Source organism: Anopheles funestus, chromosome 2RL (assembly GCF_943734845.2).
Source record: "Anopheles funestus chromosome 2RL, idAnoFuneDA-416_04, whole genome shotgun sequence".
In the NCBI taxonomy this organism is placed as follows: Eukaryota; Metazoa; Arthropoda; class Insecta; order Diptera; family Culicidae; genus Anopheles; species Anopheles funestus.
This window is the reverse complement of record NC_064598.1, coordinates 83,094,258-83,121,729: the sequence shown is the minus strand read 5'-3', so window position 1 is coordinate 83,121,729 and position 27,472 is coordinate 83,094,258. Positions and strand designations below refer to the sequence as shown.

The 27,472-nt window shown below is 41.5% G+C and overlaps 1 protein-coding gene across 1 annotated transcript in view; it reads left to right on the top strand.

The window, feature by feature from the left end:
* Positions 1–20,756: 20,756 nt before the first annotated feature.
* Positions 20,757–27,472, top strand: part of LOC125764460 (probable nuclear hormone receptor HR3) — a 71,651-nt gene continuing 64,935 nt past the window's right edge. The window contains exon 1 of the mRNA XM_049428738.1: positions 20,757–21,036. Coding sequence (XP_049284695.1) covers positions 20,913–21,036 — 124 coding nt within the window. The 5' untranslated portion in view covers positions 20,757–20,912. The remainder of the gene's footprint in view (positions 21,037–27,472) is intronic.

Below are 27,472 nucleotides of genomic sequence, written 5' to 3'. Positions count from 1 at the left end.
ATTGCTACATTGCTCAAAAATGAGGAAAATTTTACATTTTCTCAAACAAGGTAAGGAACTTGGTTCCTCGAATAACTTCTGGCACAGACATCTCAGGGCACGGCCGTCCAAGAAGAAAATGTAGCCAAGAATACTATCTTTCGACCACAGGTTAAAGATTGGCGATCCGTTGGATACCGACCGAGTTATAGGCAAAATTTGGTGCAAAAGTGAGGAAAATTTTACATTTTCTCAAACAAGGTAAGGAACTTGGTTCCTCGAATAACTTCTGGCACAGACATCTGAGAGCATGGCCGTCCAAGAAGAAAATGTAGCCATCGGTGCCATCTATCGACCACGGGTTGAAGATTGACGATTCGTTGGATACCGACCGAGTTATAGGCAAAATTTGGTGCAAAAGTGAGGAAAATTTTACATTTTCTCAAACAAGGTAAGGAACTTGGTTCCTTGAATATCTTCTGGCACAGACATCTGAGTCGTCCAAGAAGAAAATGTAGCCATTGGTGCCATCTGTCGATCACAGTTTAAAGATTGGCGATTCGTTGGATACGGACCGAGTTATAGGCAAAAGTTGGTGCAAAAATGAGCCTTTGTAAATTTTTATATTTTTGATTTTTTTTGGTTTTTTGATTATTTTTCACTCTTTTTTTATTAAAAGTATTACTTGAGTGAAAAGAAACACATTGCAACCGATTGGCATTAAAATTAATCAATTTAATTTTTTTTGCAAAATTTCTCAAAAAAAACGTAAGGGGTACCCCTTATGAAATTTTCGAGTTGAAATTTTTTTTTTAATTTTTTTTCTGATTTTTAAATCTGTTTTTAATTTAACGCATTATTTGAGTGAAAAGAAACTTATTTCAACCAGTTGGCATTAAAATAAATAATTTTTTTTTTCAAAATTACTCAAAAAAGGTAAGGCTATAGCCTTAGGAAATTTTCAAATTTATAAAAAAAATTTCTATACAGAGCGAGCAGTATATTCCTTTGACTAGTTTGGGTATTGTACACATGTCTTCCGTTTTAACTCATGTGTTTCAAGCGTTTCGTTTCAACTCATTTTTGTTTCATCTCGCGTATTTACTCTTTTTGCGACTCGACTCACCACGGCTACATGCTTACACTCATGAGTGAGTAAGTGAAAAAAAAGTCACTAAAACTCCTCGTGGTGAGTGAACGAAACTCGTTCAATACAACGTTTCAACTCACTATCTCACTCTTACTCACTTTGCACATCTCTAAAATCAATCACTTAACTACTCTTGGCCAATTTCAGATCGTTGTTGATTCGAAGTCGCATCCGGAGTTTCCGGAACGATCCTATTTAAAAAAAAATCCATTAATAAATTTAAATCATGAATTATCACCTGAACTGGTTTGACTGGTCATATTATTATTGGTGTTTTATTTCACTGCTCCTTTATTCCACTTTTTTATGGTTCCCTAATTTCATTTTAGACTCTTCGCATTAGTCAGTCCATTAATCCGATATTAAATTACTTAATTCCACCCTAGAAAGCCCTTAACTGAACACACTCTTATATTATTAAAAATGATCGATACAAACAAAAGCATCCGATAGATAAGCTACCAAATAAATCAACATACAACCCACCCGATCGACGATCGTCTCTCGCATCTTGCTGCGGCGATGGGATGCGCTGGTGATAATTGTCGGCTTAACGGTACTTTGTGCCCCATTCGATGGTAGCCAAACATAAGCCTACTGGGATCAAATGCGAACGCTAATAACCCGTACGGTTGTTCTGCAATTAGAAGCCTCACTCGAAACCATTTTCCATGCTGCACAAAACCCATGTACCATAGGTTCGAGGAAGGCGGGTGGGGAAAAACCATCCTGAGGTGGGTTGAAATCGACGGACGAGTGGAAAAGTGTTGCGGTTGTAGGGTAATCGCTTTAATTGTCTGCAGCATGATCCATTTTCCGTAAGGAAAAACAGTTGCAGAAGCGGCACTAGGCGTCATCTTTCGTGTACCGTCGCTGCAACGGCCGGGAGTAGTTTTTTGTTGTTGAAGATTCGACGTGTATAACTTATTCGTGCATTATTTCTGAACATTACTGGAACTGCTTTCTAATTGAGCGCCTTTTTTGTTTTGTTTCTTCCTTTACAGGTGAGTGGTATTGTGTCGAAGCGTGTGCGTAATTTGCTTGAAAGCTGCTTTGGTTTGGTAAGAAAATGATTCATTCATAGTTTGTGTTCGTCTTCCTCGAAATGCATACAGAAAAACAAGAACTTTTGCCTGATTGGCCCGCATCGATCACATATTGATCACTTCCTTCTTTAAAGCATCAATAAAGGGTTTAAGCATTAAAAGGCCCTCATTTTGTTCACACCTGTTACACGAGGTAATGGTCTAAATAATTACCCATTCACACTTTTCTGCTCTTTTGAGTGATCGTTTAGTGGAAAACAGTTTGCTTTCATCATTACATCTATGATTGTAGCAGTAAAGAACAATAGCAATGTAAATTTTCTTCGAGAACTATTTGTTAAGTACCGAACTGCCACTATGTACCGTTCCCTGGCTTGACCCAAATCTGCTTTAACCTACCGAAAAAGTCTCTATGTTCATAAAGCCATTAAAACATTCCTACCGAACATAAAATGTGCGTTAAATCCACACAGGTCGTTGGTTGGTGAAATGACACTTATGCAACGATATGCAGAACCGTGTTGTTATGTCGTGTAAACTTTATAAAAGTGTGAAAGATTGAATATCCCGTTAAATGTGTGCCTGTATGTCCACTCGCTAACAACCCTCTGCAGAAGAACAACTAATTGAGAAAAAGAAAGCATGTACGAGAAAAAGCGTTACTTTACGGTGGTGCTTCAATGTCGCACTTCTTAACGGTTCCCGCCTGGCGACAAACAATCGAACAGCAACAATACGTCCGCGAGTTACGGTGAGAAATCACCGGCTACCGTTTTGTGTGCGACCACATTTTCGGTGGCCCAAAATTTCCACCCCTTTGCCAGCGCCAGCAAGAAGAAGTTGCCGCGAAAGAAGAAATGGGTCAACCGGCTCAGTTTCGACCATTTGGATAGAAGCGAATCTTTCGTGAGATTCGTCCGGCCCTTTGGGGTCGGACACTTCGCCAACGTGCGCCGCATCGGTAATGAGATGTGAACGGTGGACATACACGCCAGTTTCGGCATGCACAATACCCGCGAAATGCAGTTCGGGCCGCTCATTGAAATGCAATCGGTGGCCCTTTCGATAGGCTTACGGTGTGAGGATGATAATATTTGAAATTTCTCTGCCGCATTGCTGGTTCATATTGGGAGGGGAAGAGAGTAGCGAAGGGGGATAGTGGGAGGGATCAAGGAGTTTTTATTAACAACTTTATTTGCAGCTCAATTAAAGCTGAAGAATGAGTGAAGGAATTTCAATCGGTTCGTGGACGAGAAGCCATTTATTTAAAGAAAAGAAATATTTGATCTCGACATACACTGTAATTTATTTCCCATATTTTTACTGATTCTTTAAGAATGAATGAATTAACATCGTTTATGCATTTTTAAATTATTTTATTTGATACTATCAATTATTAAAATCCAACAATTTTTATTTTACTTACTGTTTTCAAATTCTTACTTAAATTTACTGTTTTGAATTTCATTTTTACTGTAAGTTAAACTGAAATAAAAACGATTTTTAATTCATAAATTCTCTAGCATTAATTTTAAATGAACATTAAGTTAACACAAATTTAAAAAAATAGAAACAATCAAACCGAATATTAAGGTGAATATTTTTAACAAATTGAAAAATTAGCACTTAAACACATGAAATATAAAATGGTGGAAAACACATTTTCTCACAAATGGAAAATATGCTAAGCGATTATAAAATAATAAATTTTAATAAAGTAGATAGAAGCAACACGAGAAGAAAAGCTTATTTTCGCTGACAATTCAAACTAAAAGCGCCATTATTTTACAGCGAGATGATTGTTTCACGTCTCGCAAGTTTGCTTATCTTCATGGCAAGAAAGCTCGCACTAAACAATACCGTATCATGCGTCAATTACAAACCATACGGTACTCTGGCCACTCCCGCCAAACATTAGCTCGATGTACAGTACATGCACACGTGGCCTTAGCCTCCCCGTGTGGTTGGGTGTTTTTTCGCTTCTTCTCCTATCCAATTGTAATGTGTGGTGGATTTATGCTCTGCCTGAAGAAGAGAAAAAACAACAACACACAGTTGTGTGCAGAGCATCGAGGGTAGGTAGATGCGACGTACCAACAACATTAAACACAACGGAGAACAATCTCATAACCATAATCATGATCATAATCGTGCAGTAGAGTGAAGTGTAGGTTTTGTTTCATGCCTGTGCGTGGAAAGCTATTTCGCTAGAGAAAGAAAAACTAGATACAATTTATGTAGAATTTCTTGCAGCAAAAAGCAAAAAAAAAACGACTTCAATTGTGTCGTTAGAAGCAACAAAACTAGAAGCTTGATATAATCGTAGAAAACATACTCGGATGTTTAGATACGCTAAAGGAAGCGGGCAAAAACAGAGCACGAAGAAGAACTAGCAGAACAGTTATATGCAGCAGCGATGAGAATGAATCACGGCAACATGTGCAGCACAGACGATTGCTTGCGAGACTGCAGCCATTGATTTATTCCCCATCGGGATCGGGTGCATATCGCATTAATGCCCAAATGAGGAATAGCTGCGCGCGACTCTAAACTCACCGTACAATCTCGCAAACGAGAACACACCTTTTTGCTGCACGGCTCAAGCCGAACAGAATGTAGAACGTGCCGGAACACATAAAAACTCTAGTCCGGGAAGGAAGAACAAAAAAACACACAGAATGGATCTTGATATTGCTACAGCTGAATCGAGTCGATCGAATCGAATTGCACTAGCTGCATCCCGAACACGGGGAGAGGGAAAATGAAACGCCAAGAAGCAGCTGGATTAATATAAGAAATTATCTTGTTGTGGCTTAGGATGAGATGTGGGTGAATTAATGGGAAGATGGGTGTGAAGAGGGCAAGTAAAAAAAACCATAAAAATTCCCCATCATCAGTAGCGTCGTACACACGTGCACTAACACTAGCTTACTAGTCACGTGCAGCAACGTAGTAGTGTGCGACACACTGCACCGTACTGCTTGCTCCCCAGCAGCATAAGACGATTGCTTGGCAGTGCACTAAAAACCTTCTGCCTGGAAGAAATGGAAGGAAGAGAAAGGGTGCTAGCGTGGCGATGGATAGAATAGATCCGTTAGAAAAACTCTGATCTAGCCGCACTAGCGATGGAAAAACAAAGCGTGGAAAAGAAAAGGAAGAACAAGCATAAGAAGCCCCATCTCATTCAGAAGCAAAATTGCATGCAAGAGAGTGTCTCCACCAGCCGAAGGGAGTTTACAAAAAAAGGCAACATAAATCGTTCGCTCTACCGGTTACTAACATAGCGTAGAGGAAAAAAATAAAGCACACTGAGAGATTTAAATGCGCTGCGAGAGCGAAACACATTCTCTCGGCACTAGTTTTGCTGCGTCTAGGCGCGAAATAGTAAAACCCAATCCAATAGACACTAACCTAGAGGCATCATAAGTGCTCTATAGAGCGAAAGCGCCCGAAAAAGAGAGAAAGCGCATAAAATGTTTGGCATGAAGAGAGAATGCACTTTTTCGTAGCATAAAACTGTGCCGCTAAGAGCGATGCGAGAGGGAGAGGAACGAGAGAGCCGAAAAAAACGTGCGGCTCTCGTAGAAGAACAGTAAAAAAAACATGCCAACTGTGTATGCTGTACTGTTGCGTACCGTTGTTCGACGATTGTTTCGTGTTGGAGGGGTAGTTCAGGGGGATGATGGTGAAGATGGCGGTGGTAGAGAAAGAAGAGATGTTGCACGCGAGTAACGGGTGTTACGTGCTAAATGGGGCTTGCCTGGGTATGAATGGAACGCGAAGCAAGACGCGGAGAGCACGCATGAAGGGGAAACCTCTGCTTCTCCATCGGGTGCGTAACGGGGGAAAAAACGGTTGCGGAATGGCGGAATAGGTTCCGCGCAACGGAGAAAAACCACGAAGAGAGCGCGCTGGCCCGGCTGCCAGGCTTGGGCTGGTTGGTTGGGTTTGAATGGTGGTGGAAATATTATGTTTTGTATTTTCTCTATGGACCAGTCTTAAGCCGTACCTCGTATCGAACGCATCGAGCGTTTCGATCGATCGTGGTCGTCGTCATCATCGTCATCGGGGTGTTTTTTTTTCGTCTTTCGTTTTCGCTACCATCGTCTTCGCCGTCATCATCGTCATAGCCGCGCCGTTCGTTACGTCACCGTTCGTTTGTACGCCGTTCTGTCCGTGTGCATTTGTTTCGTATGGTTTCGATCCCGCAGCAAGAACCATTCCTGCACACGGAGGTTCGTTCCTTGTGACCCAGTGCGAGTTTCGCGGGTACGCGATACACTACTTCCACAGTTGTAGTAGTAGTAGTAGTGCAAATAGTATAAAGAAAGAATTAACCATACGATCCTTTTGAATCGCGATCCTGCGGGATGAAAGGTTCTGTGGAATGAATTTTCCTTAAAAGGATTACCAGTGACAAAAGAAAACGTGTATTTGTGTTTATTTGATTTGTTTGTGTTAAAAGTGTTTTGTTGTTAAAAAGTAAGTGGTTCGGAAGAAAAAGTTGTAAATAGTATAGGGAAGATAATTGTAAAAAACAAAATGCATAACAAGTATAATATTTTAATGAACACTAAAAAGATAAATGTTAATGTGAAACAAAACAAGAATCGAAATTGGGTGCAGTTATAATCAAGTTTGTAAAAAAAACCGTTAACCGGATAGTTAATTGAATGAAAACATGATCAAAATATACAATTCACAACCAGCGAAAGAAGTGATAAATTGATGTGTCTTAATAATAACCGGTTAAAGGTAGCCAAGCAACCAACAAAAAAACAGGAAAATTATGATCGTAAGATAACCGGCAGCAAGCAAAAGAAAGTTCCGTGCAAACAAAGTCAAATGAAAGATATTCAAGAAAAAAAGAAATACAAATACCATCAGAAGTGTGAAGACAAATGAATGAAAAAATACAGTGCGTGCACAGCAGCAACTGCCGAGATTGTCGCCGATTGTCGCAGAGTGAAACACAAAACGCACACCAAGTTAATAAGCAAAACAAAAAAGGCGAAAACGCAAAACCAAACCTATGGAGAGGAAGTTTAAAAAGTATCGCTTTTTCAGGAAACAAAAAGAAAATACAGCAACAAAATTAACACAAACTCACCTAACTTGAAGAGAAGTTCGTGTGGTTTAGTGGAAGTGTTGTGACGGCGTACGGTGCGTTACTCGCCGACTGTATCCGTTTATCCGGTGGGCATAAGATTCGATGCTGTTGCCAGCGAATAAAACGCCAAATTCGTCGACAGCCACGACGATCACGATCTAGCGCGGGCGAACGGTGAATTCATCGGCGACGCAGACGTCGCGTCATTGCGTTTACCGTGGCACGATCGTTCGAGCCAGCAACCGTGATGATGATTGTCATTCACTCTCGAGCACGATGACGATCAAACAAACGCGCTGATGATCATGGCGCTGGTTTCGTCGGCCGTCCGGTGATCGGTCGGTGAAAAGTGAAGTGAAAGAAGCATTAAAAAATTTCACCTTACATAACGTCACATTAAGTTAACACATCGAATCGCACCCACCCCGGACCGCACGTTCCGCAACAGTTTTTGGGGGAACCTTCGTCTCGTCGCCGTCACCGCCACCGTCTCGGATCGGAACCGGACTGGACAATCCTTCCATCGCCCTCTCTGCCTGCTGCTTCCCTTTCGTTCCGTGCCCACTTCCAGATTTCCAAGGGGTGAAAAGAGCGGGAAGGGAGGGGGAGAGGAGAGCAAAGGCCACACGCTTAGTGCCGCAACAATCGCGTCTGCCACCCCGTTGTGTGTGCGTGTGTCTATGTGTATGTGTGTGCGCCGGAACGCGTAGGAAATGCACCCGATAGTGGATTGATACGAAATTAACATAATAACAGCGAAAATGTGATTTGAAATTTGAATTCATCCCCCCCCGGGGGTTGTTATTATTATTGTTCCGTTTCGGTTCGGAAACTCAACCAACGCAAGATGATTACGCATACGCATTGTGAGGTGTATCCATGCTCAGGCGAGTGGTCAACGCGTGTGGAGTTTATGGCAGTGTGCGAGCTATCAACAAAGTTGGAGTTGCTCGTTTATATAGTTTTGAAGATGATCTTTAGTTTTTTTTTTCCCCGCTGCCAGCATGATGATCTTCTCCGTGACCGTGTTATTAAACAAATAAACCAAAAAAACGCATTATTCCCGGAAATGACCGAGTGTTCGACGACGGCAAGAAATGGCCACAAATGTCACCTTAAGCAGGGAAGAGCTTTTTGGGCAGTTGGTGCGCTTTTCTCTTCACTTCGTGTTGGATGTGATTTATGTTGCTAGCGAGCTAGGACCAGCTCAGAGCAAAATGTCACATGATGAAAGTGATACCCTAGTCATAGCGTTTAAGGTGTAGCGAAATGGAGGGTTGATTAGTGACCGTTTCGTATGCAGATTCTTCAGCGAAAGGATTTCCCCTTCCCTAATGGGCCGTAAGTTGCGCGTGTGTGATTTGTGCGGACTGAACAATGTGTGAAGCTGTGACGGTTATAACTCGAAAGCGATACGATATCGTTTAATTTAATTGCTCGGTATGGAATTAAATTTTGAATCGGGTATTATCTGGTTTAGCAGATGCATTATTTATGACGGCTGTCTCTTACATCATTTGATGAATTTTGATGAACAATGGCATTTGATCATCTTTTGTCTCAGTGAGCAATTGGATGTTCATAAAATATGAAATTTAATTTTTTGATTTGTAAAGGTGATGCCTGTCAAATGTCGAAGGAATTTAAAAAAACTTAATTAAGCAGATAGCAGACCACAAAACTACAGCATCAACCAACGTTAACAGATGAGTTACATACTTTAGAAAGACAATTCTCTTACTTGAACTAATGTTACTTGATGCAAGCGAGAGGATAGCTTGAAATTTTTTAGTATGTTCTACTAAGAGGTTAAAGTTAAGTTAAGAATGAGATGTCCAAGAGCACTAAATTTTCAGAAAGTCTTGATCCTGGGCGAGATTCATTTTTCATTGATCGTTGATTGTTGATCTATGGAATGACTTCCCGCGAATCCTTAAGTATACAGGAGATTAATCGCGACTTTATCCAAAGTTACGCCACAGCAATTTTTATCTCTGATCCGTCAATTATAAACAGACAAAAGTTTCCAGCAGAGGTTCGTGTTACAATAAATGACAAGTACGAAAACTGTGAACTCATATATGAATGCGTTGTATCAGAATATTCGATGTTTTGGGAGTTACCAGCGTAAGAAATATGTTGATATTCTTGTTTGGACAGTTCCTTCGATATTTCTAGACCTCGACTAACCGATTAACCAGCAGTAATGTCTGTGAATATGGCGGTTAAGAGCAGTTTAGCCCATCTTAGCTACATGGAAGCGCTCGTGTGATGGAGTGGTGTAGGAAATTACTAACCGCCCAAAGGAATGATCGTACGGGTTAAAGGATTAAAACTATCCCTTATGACCCAACTGTCGTTTAAGAAGGACTACTTTCTGCACCACATTTAATTCTTTATCTTCAATAAGATGTAGTTGAATGAGCAAACTGAAATGTTGAATGACATTTTCTTCATTTTGATCCGTTTAGAAAAATTGAAATGAAAATAATTTATCATTTCAAATTATAATAAAAACTGCAGATTTAGACCTTACTTTATCGTTCAAAACATTTCAAAGCCACAGCAGCTTATCGACAGAAAATAGTAAAAAAAAAGACCCATTTCACTTGTTCTTTTAACCATCTTTCGGAAGTTATAATCCACTGCACTAAGATGGCTCCATCGCTGCAACATGATTGATTGAATTCATCCCTCGTACCCATCCACCGATGCTGCGGTGGCCTCATTTTGCGCCTAATCCCCATTTGGTTAGGAAGCATAATTCGATCAGAAGAAGAAAAAATTGCATTACCCACAGCTCTCTCTAACTTCTCTAACCGTTTGCCAGCAGGAAGCCGATCCTGCCGCTGTGATCCACAGCGTGCTAATAAATGCGAACGCTGAGTGGTTTGCGAACCGGTCTCCTTCCCGTAATGGTTAATCGTGTACCTCTGCCTTTGTGCCGAATTATTTTGCAATGACCTTTTCCGTGCAGCCTCCATTTCCGTCGACGATGACGTTCCATGCTCAAAGCATGGTGAATAACAGAAGAAAAAACTCACCACAATCCGGAATGCACCCTCGCGCAGGGTGTCCGCACGGGAAAGCATAAATGAATTAAGAAGTCACTTCATCTTCCAGCTGCTTTCCTGCATGTGTTTTGGTGAGCGTGTGAGTTTGCGTGAATTTTTTTTCTTCACTCGTCTTTTTTTCATCTCTTTCTTGCCTTAGCTTTTCGCTTCCCATTTTCCGTATCTTTCCCCAAACGGGCGAAGGAAAAACGGTACTTTTGCCCACTTCTACGTGTAGCCGCGTAGGCGGCGGTGGGAGTGAATTTCCCGAAATAATAGCCTTACGCATTGGGATCAGCTGGGGATGGAACGGATTAGGATCGGATGAAGATGGAGCGTGTGGTAGCACCGACATGAAAACTGCCCATCATCATCTCCCGGGAAGAAACGTTGCTTCCACGCTTCCACCAACGCGGGCTGATTGGTGGAGGAAGGGAAAGTGGGAGAATGGGAGATTGGAAACCGAAAATGTAGGCCAATTAAGGCCAGCCTGCCGCCAAAAACGCCATCCTAACGGCATTCGTGAGCAATTGCTTCTCGCATCCGATGCGTGCCCGTCTGTGGATGGAATTGCAGAAGGAGAAGGGTGGAAACTGCACAGCCACTGGTTAGGGGGATGAGTGTGATGGGATAGGGCGACCGCTTCTTAGACGATGGATAATGGATGATCGCATTGGACCGGACGCGTTGATAGAAGCACATCCTCCTATGTAGTGGGAGATGGAGTTTTTCTTGCCGATACAAAGGCTCTTTTGCGGATTTTTTGTGTGAGCGTATCTTTGAACGAAATACGCAAAGTGCAAGAAAGAGCATATCGTCAGCAACAGAATCCTGTGTTCTGTATGCTAGCCAGTGAATGATAAGTGTACGGAAATATGAACAAACCCGAACCATTAATCAGTAAATCTTATTATACAAAAGCGCTGATTAATCAGTTGAAACATGCCATGAATGATGATTTAAGGTAATTTTGCTAGGTGAAATTAATGTTTTATTCCTTTCTTACAAATGCGATTATGTTTGATTTATTTATGCTTGCACACATGAGCTTGAGAAAAGCCACTATTGTTACATTTTTTTGAAGTTTTGGACAGGTGTTGGTGTTTGTGACTTGCTTTTGATTTTTTTTTTATTCATAAAGAACGGCCTGGCCGTATTGCTGACTTGCTTTTGATGTTATGTCAAGAAATGCTAAGTTCATTTCTTTATTTGAGACAACTGGATGAACACTTAGTAATACATTTGTATTAATAAAAAAATAAAATATTTTTAAGATTTTAAGCCTATTTTCAACAAAATATAAAAGAATTCCAAAATGTTGGAAAGGAATCATAATGTGGAAAAAAATCTCAACCTCAAAAATTTGCGAGAAAAAAAATACTAAGAAAGACCAAAAAGATTAAATAATAGCAATAGTTTGCTGAAAAAGCAAGGCGTCTTAATTAAAAACACAATGTTAGAACGATTTTGTTTTTCATTTTTTACAATCAAACTGATTACTTTTCATGGCTTAATAAAGTATACAAAAACAAACAAAGAAACTTGCCGAAATTCAATGTTGGCTTCTCGCAACTTTTCATTCCACCCGGTAGCAAGCTTCGATTTGATCACGCAAACAATAAAGGGAAATGCATTTCACGTTTTGTTTTGTTGTCTCCCCATTTCCCCTCCTCCCCCAATTGCGCTCGCTCACTGTCACTTTTGCACCTCCGTGCGCCCCATCAAACAGAGTCCCCATCGAGCGTACGAATGAAAAAGCCTTACGACGTACGATCATATTCGATGCGTATACGATGTGGGGCTCGTCGTCGTCTATCGAGTGTAATAGAAATGGAGATTACCGGGGGGTGGGTGAAAGAAAATGGAAGGTTGGCAGCGGTGATATAACACACATAACTTTGCCACCCGTCGCGCACTATAGGCAGCTCCTCTTCTCATACTCACCTACTCATTCGAAGCAGCTGTAGGAAGGAAAAGAAAAAAAAAACTTATCTTAACGACGAACGCTGCCCCAAAGTGGCTTGGTGCTGGTGCATGCGTTCCCTCAGCTCATGATGTTTATGTGTGGCCCCAACCGAGCGTGACTTCACGGCTTACGGTACTGCTCATCATCGGGATCATGATCATCGGAGGGCATTTCCATCTGCTTTTTCCACAGCACCAGCACCCCACGGAAGCTTCCCATTTTGCGACGGGAAAAATGTTCTAGCGCGAGTGCATGCTTGTTAGTATCTTGCCGAGTCAAATGTACACTATACGGAAGCACTAGTGGATGGGAGAAAATATTTTACCCCAATGGCATGCTACATGGTACTCCATGGGCTAGTTCGCATTCTCACATCTTCCTTCACCGTATCAGAACGGGTGAGGGGAGTTTTACTTGCTTCTCGTCCCATCAAGTGCTATGTCTCATCATAGTTACAAGTCTGTTTTTTCCAAAACAACGTCCACTGGTCGTCGTGTTGTTTGCTTCCAGTAGGACGAACACATTTCCCTGACGATCAAACTGCACTCTGCAATATACAGCTCTAAACTTGAACATGACGCCAAACATCTCCGTCAGCTCTTGTTTAGTACCAAATTTGGCCAGATTTTTTTTGCTTCACTCCACTATAGCTCCATTTTGTTTTTATCTATCTTCTCGCTAACGCTACACCGAAGCCTGTGCACAGTTGGTGTTGTCTACGTTCTATAAATACAGGATAAAGCGATGCATTCGCTGGAACACTGCACAGCACATGCAACTGGTGGGGAGATATTGACTGGTTTAGTGTAATACCGCAGGACAGAGACACATCAGCAACAGTCATTCCTGGACGACGAAAGACCTCCAGTCGAGTATACGGTGGGATGGGTTATTTTGGGCAGCTGGCGAGACATGGTTGACGTTCGGTGCAACGAAAGGTGGTTGTTTCTAAATTTAATACATCTTTGCTAGATGGTATAAAGAAAGAAGTTAGCAAGAAAAAGGAAACAGAAACAAAAATTTTATTCCTTCACCAACATTCCTGAAGGATTAATTGTAAAGAGAGTCTAAAAAGATGTTTCGGTGACGACTGTACAGTGCTCTGTGATGGTTTAATGAGCGAAGATGGAGTGAGAAGCGCTCAATCTTTGGTCTTTAAGGTAAAACGAAACATATTAAAGTGGCCGGCAAAACAGAACTTTTTTGAAAATGAAATTTAAAATGACAAAATTGTGTTCTTGTTGTTCCATAAAAAAATGAGCAACCTCTTTGGCCACATAGTTGGAGTTAATACATTTTTTTTTATTTTCCAATTAATTCCCCTTCATTTTTTAACGTATTTATTAATAATGCTACATGAAACATTTTTTTACGCTGTAGCCTTTTTAAGCTGGAGCCTAAGAGCCATTTTCTATTATGGATCCATACCACTCCGTATAATAATGATAAAAATTATACCAATTTAAAAAATTGAAGCCATATTTAATTAATGTCCACCAACTGTGACAACTTGATTTCCCAATAATCGCACTAGATGTTTTGAGTATTGACCTCAAAATTATTGGGCTTTTAAACAGAGTATCTTGAGAATAGAAACTTGAGAATTTGAAACATGTATTACTCCCTTAATATCTTCAATGCGAGATGCAAGAATCAGTTTTAATCAAATCATTAAATTTACCCTTTTGTTGGTTGCATATTAATAAAGGTTATACCTATTGTTCCCAGTAAAATATGTTTTTTCGCAATTCTTTTCACGAGAACTTCCACTCGGATCTAACTCTCAAGCTTCCGTAAGCAAATTGCACAACGGGATCAAACCATATGTCGAGCTAAACGATGCATCTTCACCAAACCTACTGACACACAGCGGCGCTCGGCGTTCGTTTGGCTGTGTGTTGGTACGTCGGTACACCGTTGGCTGAACATAAAACCGATGCGTCCCGCTTCCCACCACTGCGGGAACTGCACCAGCATAGGAAGGCGAAAAAAAACCGCAACTCACTGCACCGAGACGATGTCGTTGCCCTGCTGCAACTCTCTTTACAGTGCGCTTGGCGAGAGACGATTCTCTCTAGCGTTGTGTTGTCGTTGCTCAACGTACCTCACGAATGCATCACCGTTGCACTCGGCGATGATGAGGTAATAATCTCTCCGATACGTGTTCAAGTGCATACTAGCTTAACTCTCATCTTCATGGCAAAATTATAGCAAGAGACACTCTTTCTAGCTGTAGTCTCTAACTTTACGTTCATTTTTCCCAGCTCACAAGAAGGCTCATGTGCGGGAATAATAAAATGAATCTCTCCATGTCCATCCTTTTGCATCGTTGAGTGAGATTCCTTTACATGTTTCAATAATTTTTTTCTTGCAATTCCATCTCTGTCTCTTCAAACCTGTTCTATGGGGCTCTTTCCCATTTCCTTTTGCATCGGACAGGTGACGAAGGAAAGGAAGGGAGTGCGTGCATGGTATTATATCATCAGCCTCCACCATCATCTTCTCCCCCAGCACAACCCCCACCTGGTGCGCTTTCCCTCATGGCGTCTGAGAGTATACGTGCATGCGAACTTGTGTGTGTTTGTATGCATTTTTGCATTGCACTTTTCTCTCTCTCTCTTTTGTGTCGTTTCGCCTTTTTGCCGGTGCACCGTTGTATTCGGGGCGTACCACACGATGCAACATATGTGCGTGCACATTTTCATTTACTGTGTCAGTGGTATGTTGTTTTGATTTCGGTATTCGGCTCGGCGATGCAATTGCGTGCAAACGATGGGCAATGCACACCGGTGTGCGTATACGCACACGGCATGAAAATGTTGGCCATCGTTGGCCTAGGTTGTGTATCGTGCATCCCAAGCAGGATGTGCAACTGCTTATTGATTAGAATGCATTACAGTTAGATGGATGCGTTACGTTTAAACAAAGTCTGGCATATTGCACAACTGCTAATGTTTGTTTGAAAAGCAATTCATGGATGGTAATTATTTAATTCAATTTTTTTTTAAATAATTACCAAAAAACAACTTTTTCAGATACAATAAAAAACCCACCAAACCACTCTCGTATCGAAACACTCACCAACGCTCACCCTTTGGTCAGATGTACTAAAAATAAAATCCAACACCCCGTTGTCTTGGATTACACTTCCCCGAACCCGCTCCACCATTGCACTTTTCTGCCACCTTTCATCGAAAGGAGTTTTATTCGGAAAATGTGATTTTACCTCGCCACAGCGCATATGTGTTTTACTGCTATTTATTTATTCGTCTTCGTGTTCGATGCACTTCATTTCGCTTTATTGCAATTGAAGAGGGCACTGAAAGCGAAAGCCGGACCATTGCAGGTTGCCACGAAAATACAGGGGATTAGTTTTTATTTTATTTATGTAACGCTGCATCTTCGTGTGTAAGAGATGCACGAACAAACGCGCTCGTTGTTTCCAATGTGGCTGATGATACTTGTTGGTTGGTACAGTATTAAAGGCAAACCAAATTGCACCGCAGTACGTCACTCGTACCCGTTCACTGTAACGGTATGCTGAAGCCGACATTTCTAGTCGTCCCTTCGGGCTGGACATAATGCAGCTCGGATTGCAATTCCAGCCCAGCCAAGGGATGCAGTCGTCTGATTGCATTTGTTGCTCCACTGTCCCAGTGACCTCACGCGAAACGGACCTCAATCATTTTGCCATCTGCATGCCGGGAGGCTAAAATTAGTATCTTCGTATGGTGTTTCTGGTCCATTTTTGCAGACTAACGATAGCTGCTTCATTCAACATACAAGTTTTGCTGGAAATAAACTCGGGTGAATGTCCAGTGGACGGTACATTTTTTAAAGTCATTTGAGCATCATAAGGATTTCTTTATTTCTATATGTTTTCTAACACCTTTTTCCTATCTGTAGGATATTTACCGCATTGTATGTCTATATTGGCATATTTTGCATTTCATCTGCGTCCAACATTCTTTAAATATTTCACATTGAATGCTGCAAATATTTCGTTCAGAGATACTTCCTCTACTGCTCGGGAATACAATTTTCCAACATTCTATTCCTTTTTTGCAATGGAACTCTCTTGAGTGTCCACGTTTTCTCGTAACTGCTAGTGAGTTAAGGATTTCGTTTGCCATGGAAACAGAAAATCCCCCATCGTTTGACTAAAATGGCAGAACTTCTGTAGGCCTTAAACCTGCAAGAACTTCTAAATCAAATTTACCCTTGTGGCCATTCACACTCCCATATCCTGAATAGCTCTTAGGTTGGGGAGGCGAATGGTTAGACGAAATATCAGTCGTCCTCGCCATTCAGCGTGTGAAGGAAAGTAGGCAGCTCCTTAAGCAAAATAACGATAAACATGAAACCTTCCCATAGAACTCCCGAACTGGTGAATGGAGCCGGAAGTCAAATAACACAAAACTACCCCGCCATCAATGCGAAAAGCCACACTAGACACGCGTTTGCGTGATGAATGAATTACGATTTTTCGTGAACGCTACTACGCCGTGTGACCATCGACGCCACAAGGGTGTTCCTTTTTAGGGTGGGATTGAATGGTTGTAGTAAAAGGAAAATGCATCACCATAGGGTGGCCAAAAAATACTGCTAAAAGAAAAACGTTTTTACAATTATCGTAAAAGTTCTACGTGTTTTATGTTATTGTTCAGGAGTTTATCGCAATATCCTAGGAAACTAGGTCTAGCAAAGAAATCAGATATGCGTTGGATATGTTTTTCAATTTTCTTTTTTACATGTTATATTACAAAAACTTAGAGCTTGACTAAATATATTACTTTCAAACCGAACCATCAAACTTCTCCAAAAACAAAATCTAAACATCACCTTTTACGCCTCAAAACTATCCTCTTTAAAAGCCATTCCAATATCCTTATGCTTCCCTACCAAACAATGCGCATCTCGTGCTTGTGCAATGGTATGTCTGTATCTGTGTGGGACAAAAGACCGCCAAAATGGCTCGTCTGCTTGGCTCCATGCTGTCCGGCTTGAAAGAACCTCTTTCCACCCGCGCTCAAGTTACGTCTTTCTGCTAGCAAAACAAACCCAACGCCGCCTCTTTAATGGGTGCTCACATGTTCGGAGAATGTTCGGAGGGAAAAATGCAACGGAAAAATGTCTATTTTTCCTCCAGCCTCGATCCCGTAGGCAGTTCCGCTTCCCCCCTTCCTAATAATCGATTCATTTTTATGTACTATCTTTCATTCTCCAAGCACACATACACACACAGAGAGAAAAATAAAGCCACATGAGTTTCCTTTTGTCGTGGCATGAAACATGCAGCACTGTCGTTGGTCGTTGGCTTTTTGTGCCTGCAACCAGCTTGAAGGAACAATCCTAGAGATGGTCCAACCCCACGGGAAAGCACGCGGAGAAACGGAGTTGGAAAACATGCTATACACGCTGGAGAGAATGTAGTTGCAGCCAGGGTTCCCGTTCGAAGCCTCGAGCAAATAAGTGCCTAGCCAGCAGGGAAAAGCAAAGCACACGGACGGGTGAAAAACTTCCTACCGTACCGATAACCGACCATGAGGCGCTTTTCTTCGCTAACGATATACGTGTACGTGTGCATTTGTGGTGGTGTGCGAGCGAGACATACAATGGCAGGAAATGCAAGTCGCTCCAAATGGCACCGTACCGACGGTTCCGTTTAAGGTTTTGCGCTTTCGATACCATCGACAGAAGAACTTTTTCACATTGTTTTCCACCCAAGAACATGGTGCCGTGTGGTGCTCCGGTACCGGGGCCGGCCTCATTCACGTCTTGTCGAACATATTTAAGAGGAAAACTTCTCCGTTAAGGAAACCGATAACAGTGGATAAGAAAGCTAGGAATGGTGGAATTGATAGAATATGATAGCTTGCATCCAACACCCGCCCGTTCCGCTGCCGGGGGGGAAACAAACAGCAATGAAAGAAAATTGCATTAGACCACAGGGCGGAAACACATGCGGCGTCGATGGTCGGGCGTAGGTTGATGGAAAATTATATCTGTCCCGCTGTGTGCTGGAGGCTGTGATTTCTTTTCCCTTCCCCGCCCTTCTCAAGCGCTTTTGTGTTTGTTTGCTTTGGTTTGATTTTCAGCCGAGAAAAGACTATTAGCAAATTGTTTGATTCGGAAAACTGTCACAGTTGAAGCTATAACATTATCATTATATGTACGGAAAATTTATGAAGCACAGTTGTTGCAATAGATTTTTATTGGATACACTATACAAACAGATGTAATCAAATTAATGGTCTTTTAACAAAATTGTTGACAGAAAAAAGATTCACTAAGGTTTATTTAACGGGAAATATCCACTGTCTAACAGGAAATATCGCAAAAAATCTAATATTTTTAAAATACTTAAGATCTTAAGAATTTCTGATGAGAAATTCAAATCTTCGTCCTCTAATAAGGAGTAACTTGTTTAAGTCTCAGCGTATTTTTGATAACAGAAAAAACATTTTCGTAGTCGATACTCACAGTTTTTGAAAACTATAAATCTGATTACGTGTACTTGAAGGGAGTTTAGATTTTAAGTGTATATACACCCTAACTGCTAAACAGTGATTCTTGGTGAAGTATTTGGACTATTTGTTTATGCTTTACGGATCAAGTCGCATTATTTCATAATTTTTTTATATCATAACGAGTGCAAAAATGAAACAGTTATAATTTTTTTTAAGTTTTCATTGAGCTAAATTTGTAGTCTTTCGCATCTTAATGTACTAAAGTGTGTATCATGTAATAAATAAACCATTTGTTAAACATAAAGTCAATCATCGTGTCACACAGACTACTGGTTTCGTGTGATAACAATCGCACGGCTCGACGGAAATCCTTTCGCTGATCAACCAATAATCACCCGGCCAATTTCGCTCCGTTCGTCCTTTAGCCCACCATTGGCCGGGGTCGCCATAACGTGCGGCGAAATTATTTATCACTCACCGCAAACCGTTTTTATTTTCCCGCTCATTCAGATAAACGCCGTACGCGAGTGTACAGCGGGGGTAGGCCGTGTCGTGTAAATGCCGTCGCTGGGAATGCAACACCACCCGTGGACCGCCAGTGAATTCAAGTGCATCGGCGTGCGGTGGAGTGTGGTGATAAAGTAACACTATAGTGTTTTGCAGGATTTACTGCAAAATGTGATGAAACCTACGGGCATTTGCTAGCCATTCGCACTCGTTTACCACCTGTGTTTTGTGTTCTTCGGGGGAAAAAAACAAAAGCAGGATTAATCAGCAACAATCGTTTTGCAGTGTGTTTGTGTTTGCGATTATATTTTCTTGCGTGTGTGTGTTTTTTTTTTTAAATCAAAAGTGAGATTCTGTACAACATCCTCATTTTAAAACGGAAAAAATCGTAACCAACGGTTAAGAGTGATCTATTGCTTCAAGTGTATCTGTGTGTTTATTTGAGCGAAAGAGAGAAAATTTGAAGAAAAAAAAAAGTTTATGTTCCGTTGTAGTCACTACAACCGTTGTTCGTGTGCGTGGCACGATCAGTCGCGTTGCATAATTCTGCCCGAAAACAGACCTATCATAATAGCAACCTTTCATTTGCTAATGAAGTGAAAGAGCACCGAAAAAAAAAATCCCCCCAGCGGACGCAAGCGAGTGACTGCCCAACCATCAGCAACAATAACAACAACAGCAAAACGCGTTTTCGTTTGGATTCAAACTGCCAAACCGGCCACCATTCGGAGGGTACCGAAATTCGTGAAAGTCCGCCCAAAAAAACCCCGACCGAATCTGTTGGGACGCATGGGTGTGTGGAGAAGCTTGCGATTTACGTAAGAAAGCTTTCTTCGAGTGGACCAACGCTGCTTCCTTTTCGGACGGAGGAGATTTTTTCTCTGCTTTGAGATTCGAGATCATTCGAGAAGAAAGAAAAAGAAAACCACCACGAAATGGTATAAAAGAAGGAAAAGCACAAAAACACATCGTACAACAAGGAAATAAAACGCCTATTTTGGAGATAAGAGATACATCTACGCATATTGCGCATCTCCAAAGCTAAAACACGTCAGCTTCAGATGACATTTGCCAGCAGATGTCGGATTAAAAAAAACACATCCAACCGTATGATAAATCAAGCCCACCAGCATCAGCTTTATCGTTGAGTCTGAACATAAAAGATATGCAGCTTTAAAAAACGTTTTCCATCGCTGAAACATCTTCCTGTGTAGCTTCTAAAACACGAATCCTTACATTCGGGTGCCTTCGTTTTTTTCTGTGGAGATAGACTGATGGACAGTGGTGTCACGAGGCCACCGAGATAGCATTCGCGCCAGGGTTTCGACCAGTAGTTTCTCATCCGGTTTCAAAATGGCGTTCGATGGGTCACTGAGGGAGTCGGGAAATTTCTGACCACTGTCTTACGGACCCACCTAACAGTGGTGCCTAACATTAGTGCAAAAAAGCAAGTACAAGAGACATCAGAACCACTTTGCTCTGTGGTGAACAAAAGACTGCTGAGCGTAACAGCAGATCGTGTGCAGTTTTCGTATAAAGTATAAAGAGGAAAAAACGGATTCTTTGACTAAACTCACGCCGGACCTGGACCCGAGGCAACGTGTAGTGCCGCGTACGGGACACGCGGACCAATGTTTACACCGAGGATGTTTGAAATGTGGAGCAATGTTACGTCCAAGCTGGAAGCGCACATACCCATGCAAACGAATGTGCAAGCGTCCACCGTGCAGAACTCGTCTAGCGGATCGATAAAAGGTGAGAAGGATCAAGTGATTATTTTTTGTGTGTGCTATGCTTGTAAATAATGTTTGTACTGTAATTATCCACTTTTTACAATTTTGAATGTCCCGTATGGCGCTAAACGTAAGCAATTGTACTTCACATCTGGCTTTACCTTGCCACCGCAGCATTGAAGTCTCCATATCAGAATCCCCATTTAAAGGCAATTGAAGGCGCCCAGATCCTTCTTAACTGGCTAGCATTCCGATCGCGATGGGAAAGTCAGACACAGACAGCCTGGAAGGGGTTGTGTGGCTTTACAAACCAAAATCCCCACAGACACATACGCACACATAAAATTCCGAGTCATCGCGACGCGATTTCGATGTAATGAAATAATTGAAATCAAAAGTAGCTAACGGATTCTCGATCACCGAATCCCACTGCCCACTGCGTCATAGTGCGGATTTAAAAAAAATCCCGCGTGTGCGTGAATCGCTTGATCTCGCGTTCATCCCGCCCAACATCAGCTGCAAGCTGGCAGATCTTCCGATTCTGTTTCACCTACTGCGACCTTCCAGTACGATCAAAGTTTTCTCTTTCTCTCTCTTCCGCTTCGTTATCTCGCGCGGAACAAAACGCGAAATACTAACGGAGCCAGTCCCGTTCCCGAGTCGGACACGGATTTAATGCAGACAAGCGCTACGCGAGCGAGCTTTTCCTTTGCACCGTTACGTACTCCCCGTCGGTGTAACGCAGGGAAGCAGGGAATGATGATGATGAGGCAGAGTAACGACAGCACACAGAAAAAAAAACCTCGCGCCACATAGCGGTTGTCTGGTGCTATTAACAAATATGTTACACCTGAGAACAATTCTTGTTCTTCGTTTGCCGTTCGCTTCGTTTGCTTGATTTCAGATTGTGCTTCTAATTTCCCGTTTTCTGTTTGTTCGTTCGCCTCTTCTACCTTCACGTTCCATGCCGGTAAGGTTAGGTTGTGTTTTTCCGTCCATTTTGCTCTTTCTTCATTTGATGTACCTTTTACTGTTGCCGTTTTCCGCTTTATCTCACGTTCTCTTTTGCACACGATCCGTTAGCTAGTTTTTCCACCGCGTTTTCACATGATCTTCTGCATCTTTGCTGGCCTTCTACTTTTTAGCTGAAAAAAGGGTTTCCTTCTCGGGTTGGTTTTCGTTTCAGACTACCTCTAGCTCTAGCTTCGTTTTATGTTCTTCCACCCTTCTCTACGTCTACTACCTCCAACCCTACAACGCGGTTTCCACCATTTTCTAGTTCGTTTTTTGTTAGTTTTCTTTCCGTTTAACTCTTCTGTGTTTGTGAATAGAATGTACCGTTCGTTTGCGCTGGCGTACATTTAGACTGTTTACCGACATTTTTAGTGTTCGTTTTGTTTTTTTTTCTCGTATTTGTGTGCTTTTTTTAGTATTCTGTGAAATTTGTGATCAAGTCACAGTTGTTTTATTTAACAAATGTTTAAGTAAGCTTTCTTGGTACACGTTTAAAAACTATAAAAGAAAAAAACGACCAGAATCTCAAAACAGAATTCCAAAGAAGTATATTATAAATATATTTAATTATAGATAAAAGTAAAAACAAAACGAACTAAGGTGCTCTTATAAATCATTCATCAGATCAGTATATTCTGAATAAAAATCTTTATGAGATTTTAACCTGATGTAGTTGAAGAGATCAAGTTTTTCTTTCAACTGGCCACCCATTCCTGGTCTTTCCTTGACTTCATCTGCCCATAACAGGGTAGTCAGTCTTGCGTACGTGGGTTTGGTTCGGATGGGATTTGATCCACGGTCCTGTCGTGTAAAAGTACGCGCCGCCATCACATAAAGCAACGGGCCATCGATGTCTTATTTTAAATGTACTTTTTTTTTCAAAGCTATCATTTTCTCCTCTTCAGAGGAAGTTTTCTCCTTTGCTAGGAAAATTTCAAATTGAAAACGATAAAGTCATTTCCATTTGTATTAATTCGTTAAACGTTATCAAAGAAAGTATGTTTGAACAGAACGATATTTAATATTTTTGTTGTTTTATTTCAATACTATTTTTCAAATAAACATTGAAGACATTTGAATTTTTTCTTTTAAAAAAAATCACCCCAAGCAGTTAAGTGCAAAGCTGACACAGATGAAATACCTTCACCAACTACACTTCAAACTCATTCAAACACAAATTAAAGTAGCGTTAATCCACCGTTTTCATTAAAGTGTTTTCTTTATCCTACCTACCCATACAAAACTCTGATTGAAGCAATTATCTTATGAAACATAATTACGAGAATATGGCATCCCGTTTCATATTCTAGCCCGGTTCCGAGGGGGTTTTATTCTCTCCTCTGTTTTTTTTTCTCTCATTTCTTCTGGATTATCCGCGAATTTCCCACTTTACCGCGCGGTGTATACATTACTTCAAGCAGCATAATTATGCTTAGCCTTTTTAATTCAACACCATTCAACTCTCGTGCAACTAAGCCGAGAGTTTTCGCTCCGTTGGCCACAACCACAACAATACCGCGCACCAGGTCGCTCATCGCACCAGAGCAAATGACAAATCCGCGCGGAAAGAAAAGGCCCGCAGATAGTAAAAAAACGCGTTGGCTAGATGTCGCCTTTTTTTATACCATTCCATTCTCTTCTATTGATATTCTCGTGGGTGAGGCGCAGTTTTGCATTTCCCAAGCGTGCTGCTGTTGTTGTTGTTTCGTTTATTTCTCCCCGTTGCTACTACTAATGCACGGGCGTCAATTTTGAACGGTAGAGAAAATGAAATGACGAAAGAAAGGCCACTGAAAAGCGGGGGATGGAGTGTAGAGAATGATGATGTTTTGTTTTTTTTTCTAGCTTACCTATTCACTTCTCAATTCATCCACCCCACCGGGTACGGTTGGCATTCGTCATCAGCATAAATGTGTGCACGAATGTGTGCGGGATGCAACCAGCCGAGTAGTGTCTATTGATGGATGGGAAAAGCTTGCCGCTGCCGAGGTGTCAAAGTATGCTAAAACATTAGAGTGAGCTGGGTTTTTGAGTGGGGTATTGGTGTTTGGGGCAAGCAAGGGAAAGAGGGTGAATGGGGGGGGCGTAGGCATGAATATTCTAAATGGAAATATGAAAAGAACTTCTCCCATTCCGGCTTATCCCATTCCGGAGCACATTCCTCCATTCCACACCGTTCATGTACAGGTAGACGAGAGAATGATTATTTTCTCGCGTGTGTTTGTGCCTGGGGTTGGCAGAGGGTTTCGAAGCCCCCATAATAGAAGGTGCGGGAAACGAAACGTTACGGAAGCACGATGGAAACGCACGGCACGCTCGGTACGCTCAAACACATGCCCCCGGTGGAATATAGGTCAGTCGGGAAAAAGTGCAAAGCCCGCGCCAAGCCAACCCAGTCGCCTGCCATGTGTAATCAAATGGCGTTTGTCGGTCGTTTCGTTTGTTTTCGCTGCAGCTTTTCCAAAACCTTCCCCACCTTCTCTGTTAGTTTCCTTATATTCTGCCTCCCTCTCTCCTACCTTCCCTGCTGCCTCCTCCTCCACACGCAGACTTATAGTTTCCTCACCTTTTATACGAACGGTTGTAGCGCATCCCTGGTGCGCTGGAAATAAGTTTGCCAATTGGCATTTTGTTATTTTTGTTACCAACGCTCCCGGCTCATCGTTTACCACCCGTTTCGTCACCCACCCTAGCGCGTTCTGCTAGCATTGCGAAACATGCCTGACGAACCATATTTCACCTGTCTATCCATCCAGTCAGCATTCGCGACAAGCCGGTCAATTGGGAAATTCAAGCGGATTTGATTCGATTTGTTCTAACACTAGCCAGACGCGGGTATTTTGTTTTTGGGTTGGTGTGTTTTGTTTTTCAAACTGTTTGCTGTTGTGTGTTTTTTTTTCATTCCTATCCACATTTGTTCAACCACCTTAAAAAACCTCGAACAGAAGCAGGTTTGAACAGATGATTTTCCAGGGTATGGCTAGTTTTGGGTGGAATGTTATTGTTTTTCGTGCCGGTACCCTGTCGCTTGGCCGGAGGGCATTGACTTTGAGACTGGTCGGCTAAAGCTTTTCGAAAAAGCATGCCAGCAAACACCCACATACTGTGTTTGGGTGCATTTTTCAATGTGTGTTTGTGTAGTTGTTACTTGCATATGAATTAATTTAATAGAGCATCGAAAGCTGAAGTAAACGGTAAACTCGTTTGTTTGTATAAAAATGATAGCAAGCAAAAAGATTAAAAATTATTCGATGAAATGCATTCAGCATTATTTGTGCAGATATCCAAATATTATTTATAAAAATGAAAATGAAAATTTTCAACCGGTTTTATTTACGTTGCTTTTCAAATGTGTCGTTTGAAGCGATTAACTTTTTTTTAAACAGTTTTAATATCTGACTCTGATGTTGTTTTTGTTAACTGTTGTTTAACTGCTTTTCATAAAATTAACCACACATGGTTTTTGTAGATAAAATATAACTTGATTCTCCTACTGCTTGATTTTCGAATGTTTCATAATAAATTTCATTACACCAAAGCCCGGATCTTAAAATTCCATCCACAAGTTCTACAGGATCATACTGTCCCATACCAACCGAAATACGACTGAAGTATGCGCGGGAAAAAGCAACTAATTGCCATCTATTCTTCTACGGTCATTACAAAACGACAGCCAGACCGTGGCAAAAGAACTTGGTGGCAATTAAAAACTGGATAAACTATGGTTTTTTTTTCTACTTTCCTCCGGGAAGCGTTAAGGGCTCTTGATGCTTCACTGTCGTTTGACGGAAATTTGAATAAAACTCGCATAAAATCTTAATGACTTACGGTGCTTGAAAAAGACGTAAAGAGCAGCAACAAAAACGAAAAGTGCTTGAAAACGTTGCTACTACACCTAGCAAGGGAAGTTACATCGATTTAAATAGAGTTTCAAATACTAAATCAATTTTGAAATATCCTTTGTTTTACACACACAAATTACTTGTAACTTAAAAAGGACTTATTTACATTTGAAGAGTAAAATATTTTTTGAATCGAATATTAGAGTAAAACTATTGAATCAAAGTTACAGGAGATAGTAAAATTGAATTCTATAATATAAACTAGCGCTTTGCGATCTTGTCCTATAGTTTTAAAATCTGTTGTAATTTGCTCACAAATTGTGTGGTTATCGAAACATTTATTCAAGGAATTTCTGGCAGATATAAAATTCCTATCAATTCATCCAATGTCCTCGTCAAGAACCTGGGACTATACGGCTGAAATTGTCCATTGTCGTTCTAGGCATCTGACGTGTTCCGATCTTCTCATATCTTATCTTAATTCCAATCTTTGAACGTCTAAGCTTCATCATTTCTGACTAATAACTTCTTTATTTTTCTGTTGGTAAACATTTTCACCATTGGAATCACAGTTGGAGTCAGATATTTTTGCCTTCAAATCCACCTCTGTTTGCCTTGAAATCCACCTTAAGGGTCTATTATTAGTCCATAGGTCTTTTGTATAACTTGAAAAACCCCGTTTGCTCTTCAGAACTGTGCTTATATTTGGCTGTACAAATCTCCTCTGATCGGTGCATTCTATTTACCATTCATCATTTCATCGATAAAATAAATTATCGGAAGGGACAACTAAATTGCTCGATTCGCAACTCGAATCAATGTTACCTAAACTGACAAATGTTCTAATTGTCAATGATGAAGTATAGGGGCCGGGTTGCGACTTTGCTGCAAGGCTCACAAAGAACACATGTGGCAAACGCCACGCCAAGGCAATTCACTCTCGGACAGAATAATGTTCTATTGTATGACTCATTCTCCAGTATCCTGCTGATACTAAACCAATTCTTGTAAGCCAATTCTGGCCCACTGCCGCGATCCGTACCGTACGAAATGATTACGGGAATCAATTTCGCAAAATTAGTCATTCGTTTCGGCTCGGTACGGTCGAAACAAAAATGCCGCCAGCGTTGCAGCGTGGCAGGGAAAAATCACGACTTCCACTTCAAGATCATGATATTGGGTGGGTTCTCCGCCTCCCATCGAAACGGGTCGGTTCTTGCTTCAGAACTCTGGCCGAAGTCGGGGCAATCATGGGCTAAGAGGCAAAAGTAGAAAAAAAACGCGCAATCGTTAGCGAAAATCGCCCCTTTGCTAATCCAATCAAATTTCAAACGGACCCCGGCGTCCAGGCGATCCTCGGTCCCTCGCGAGTTGCCCGCGAGCGATCGTCTGTCACGAACTTCATTCTCTATAAATCAGCACGGTCGAGGGATGCAGGGTTTTAGCCTAGCCGTACCGAAACCATGCACCGCGCGATCGGGTCCATTTCGGGGTTGATGGTGTGCACTGCATTCGCTGTAGGTTTTTTTTTTTTGGTCTATCGATTCCGCCCAACATCGCCCACCCTTTAAGTCAAGCGCGCAATGTTTGCCATTGCAGCGA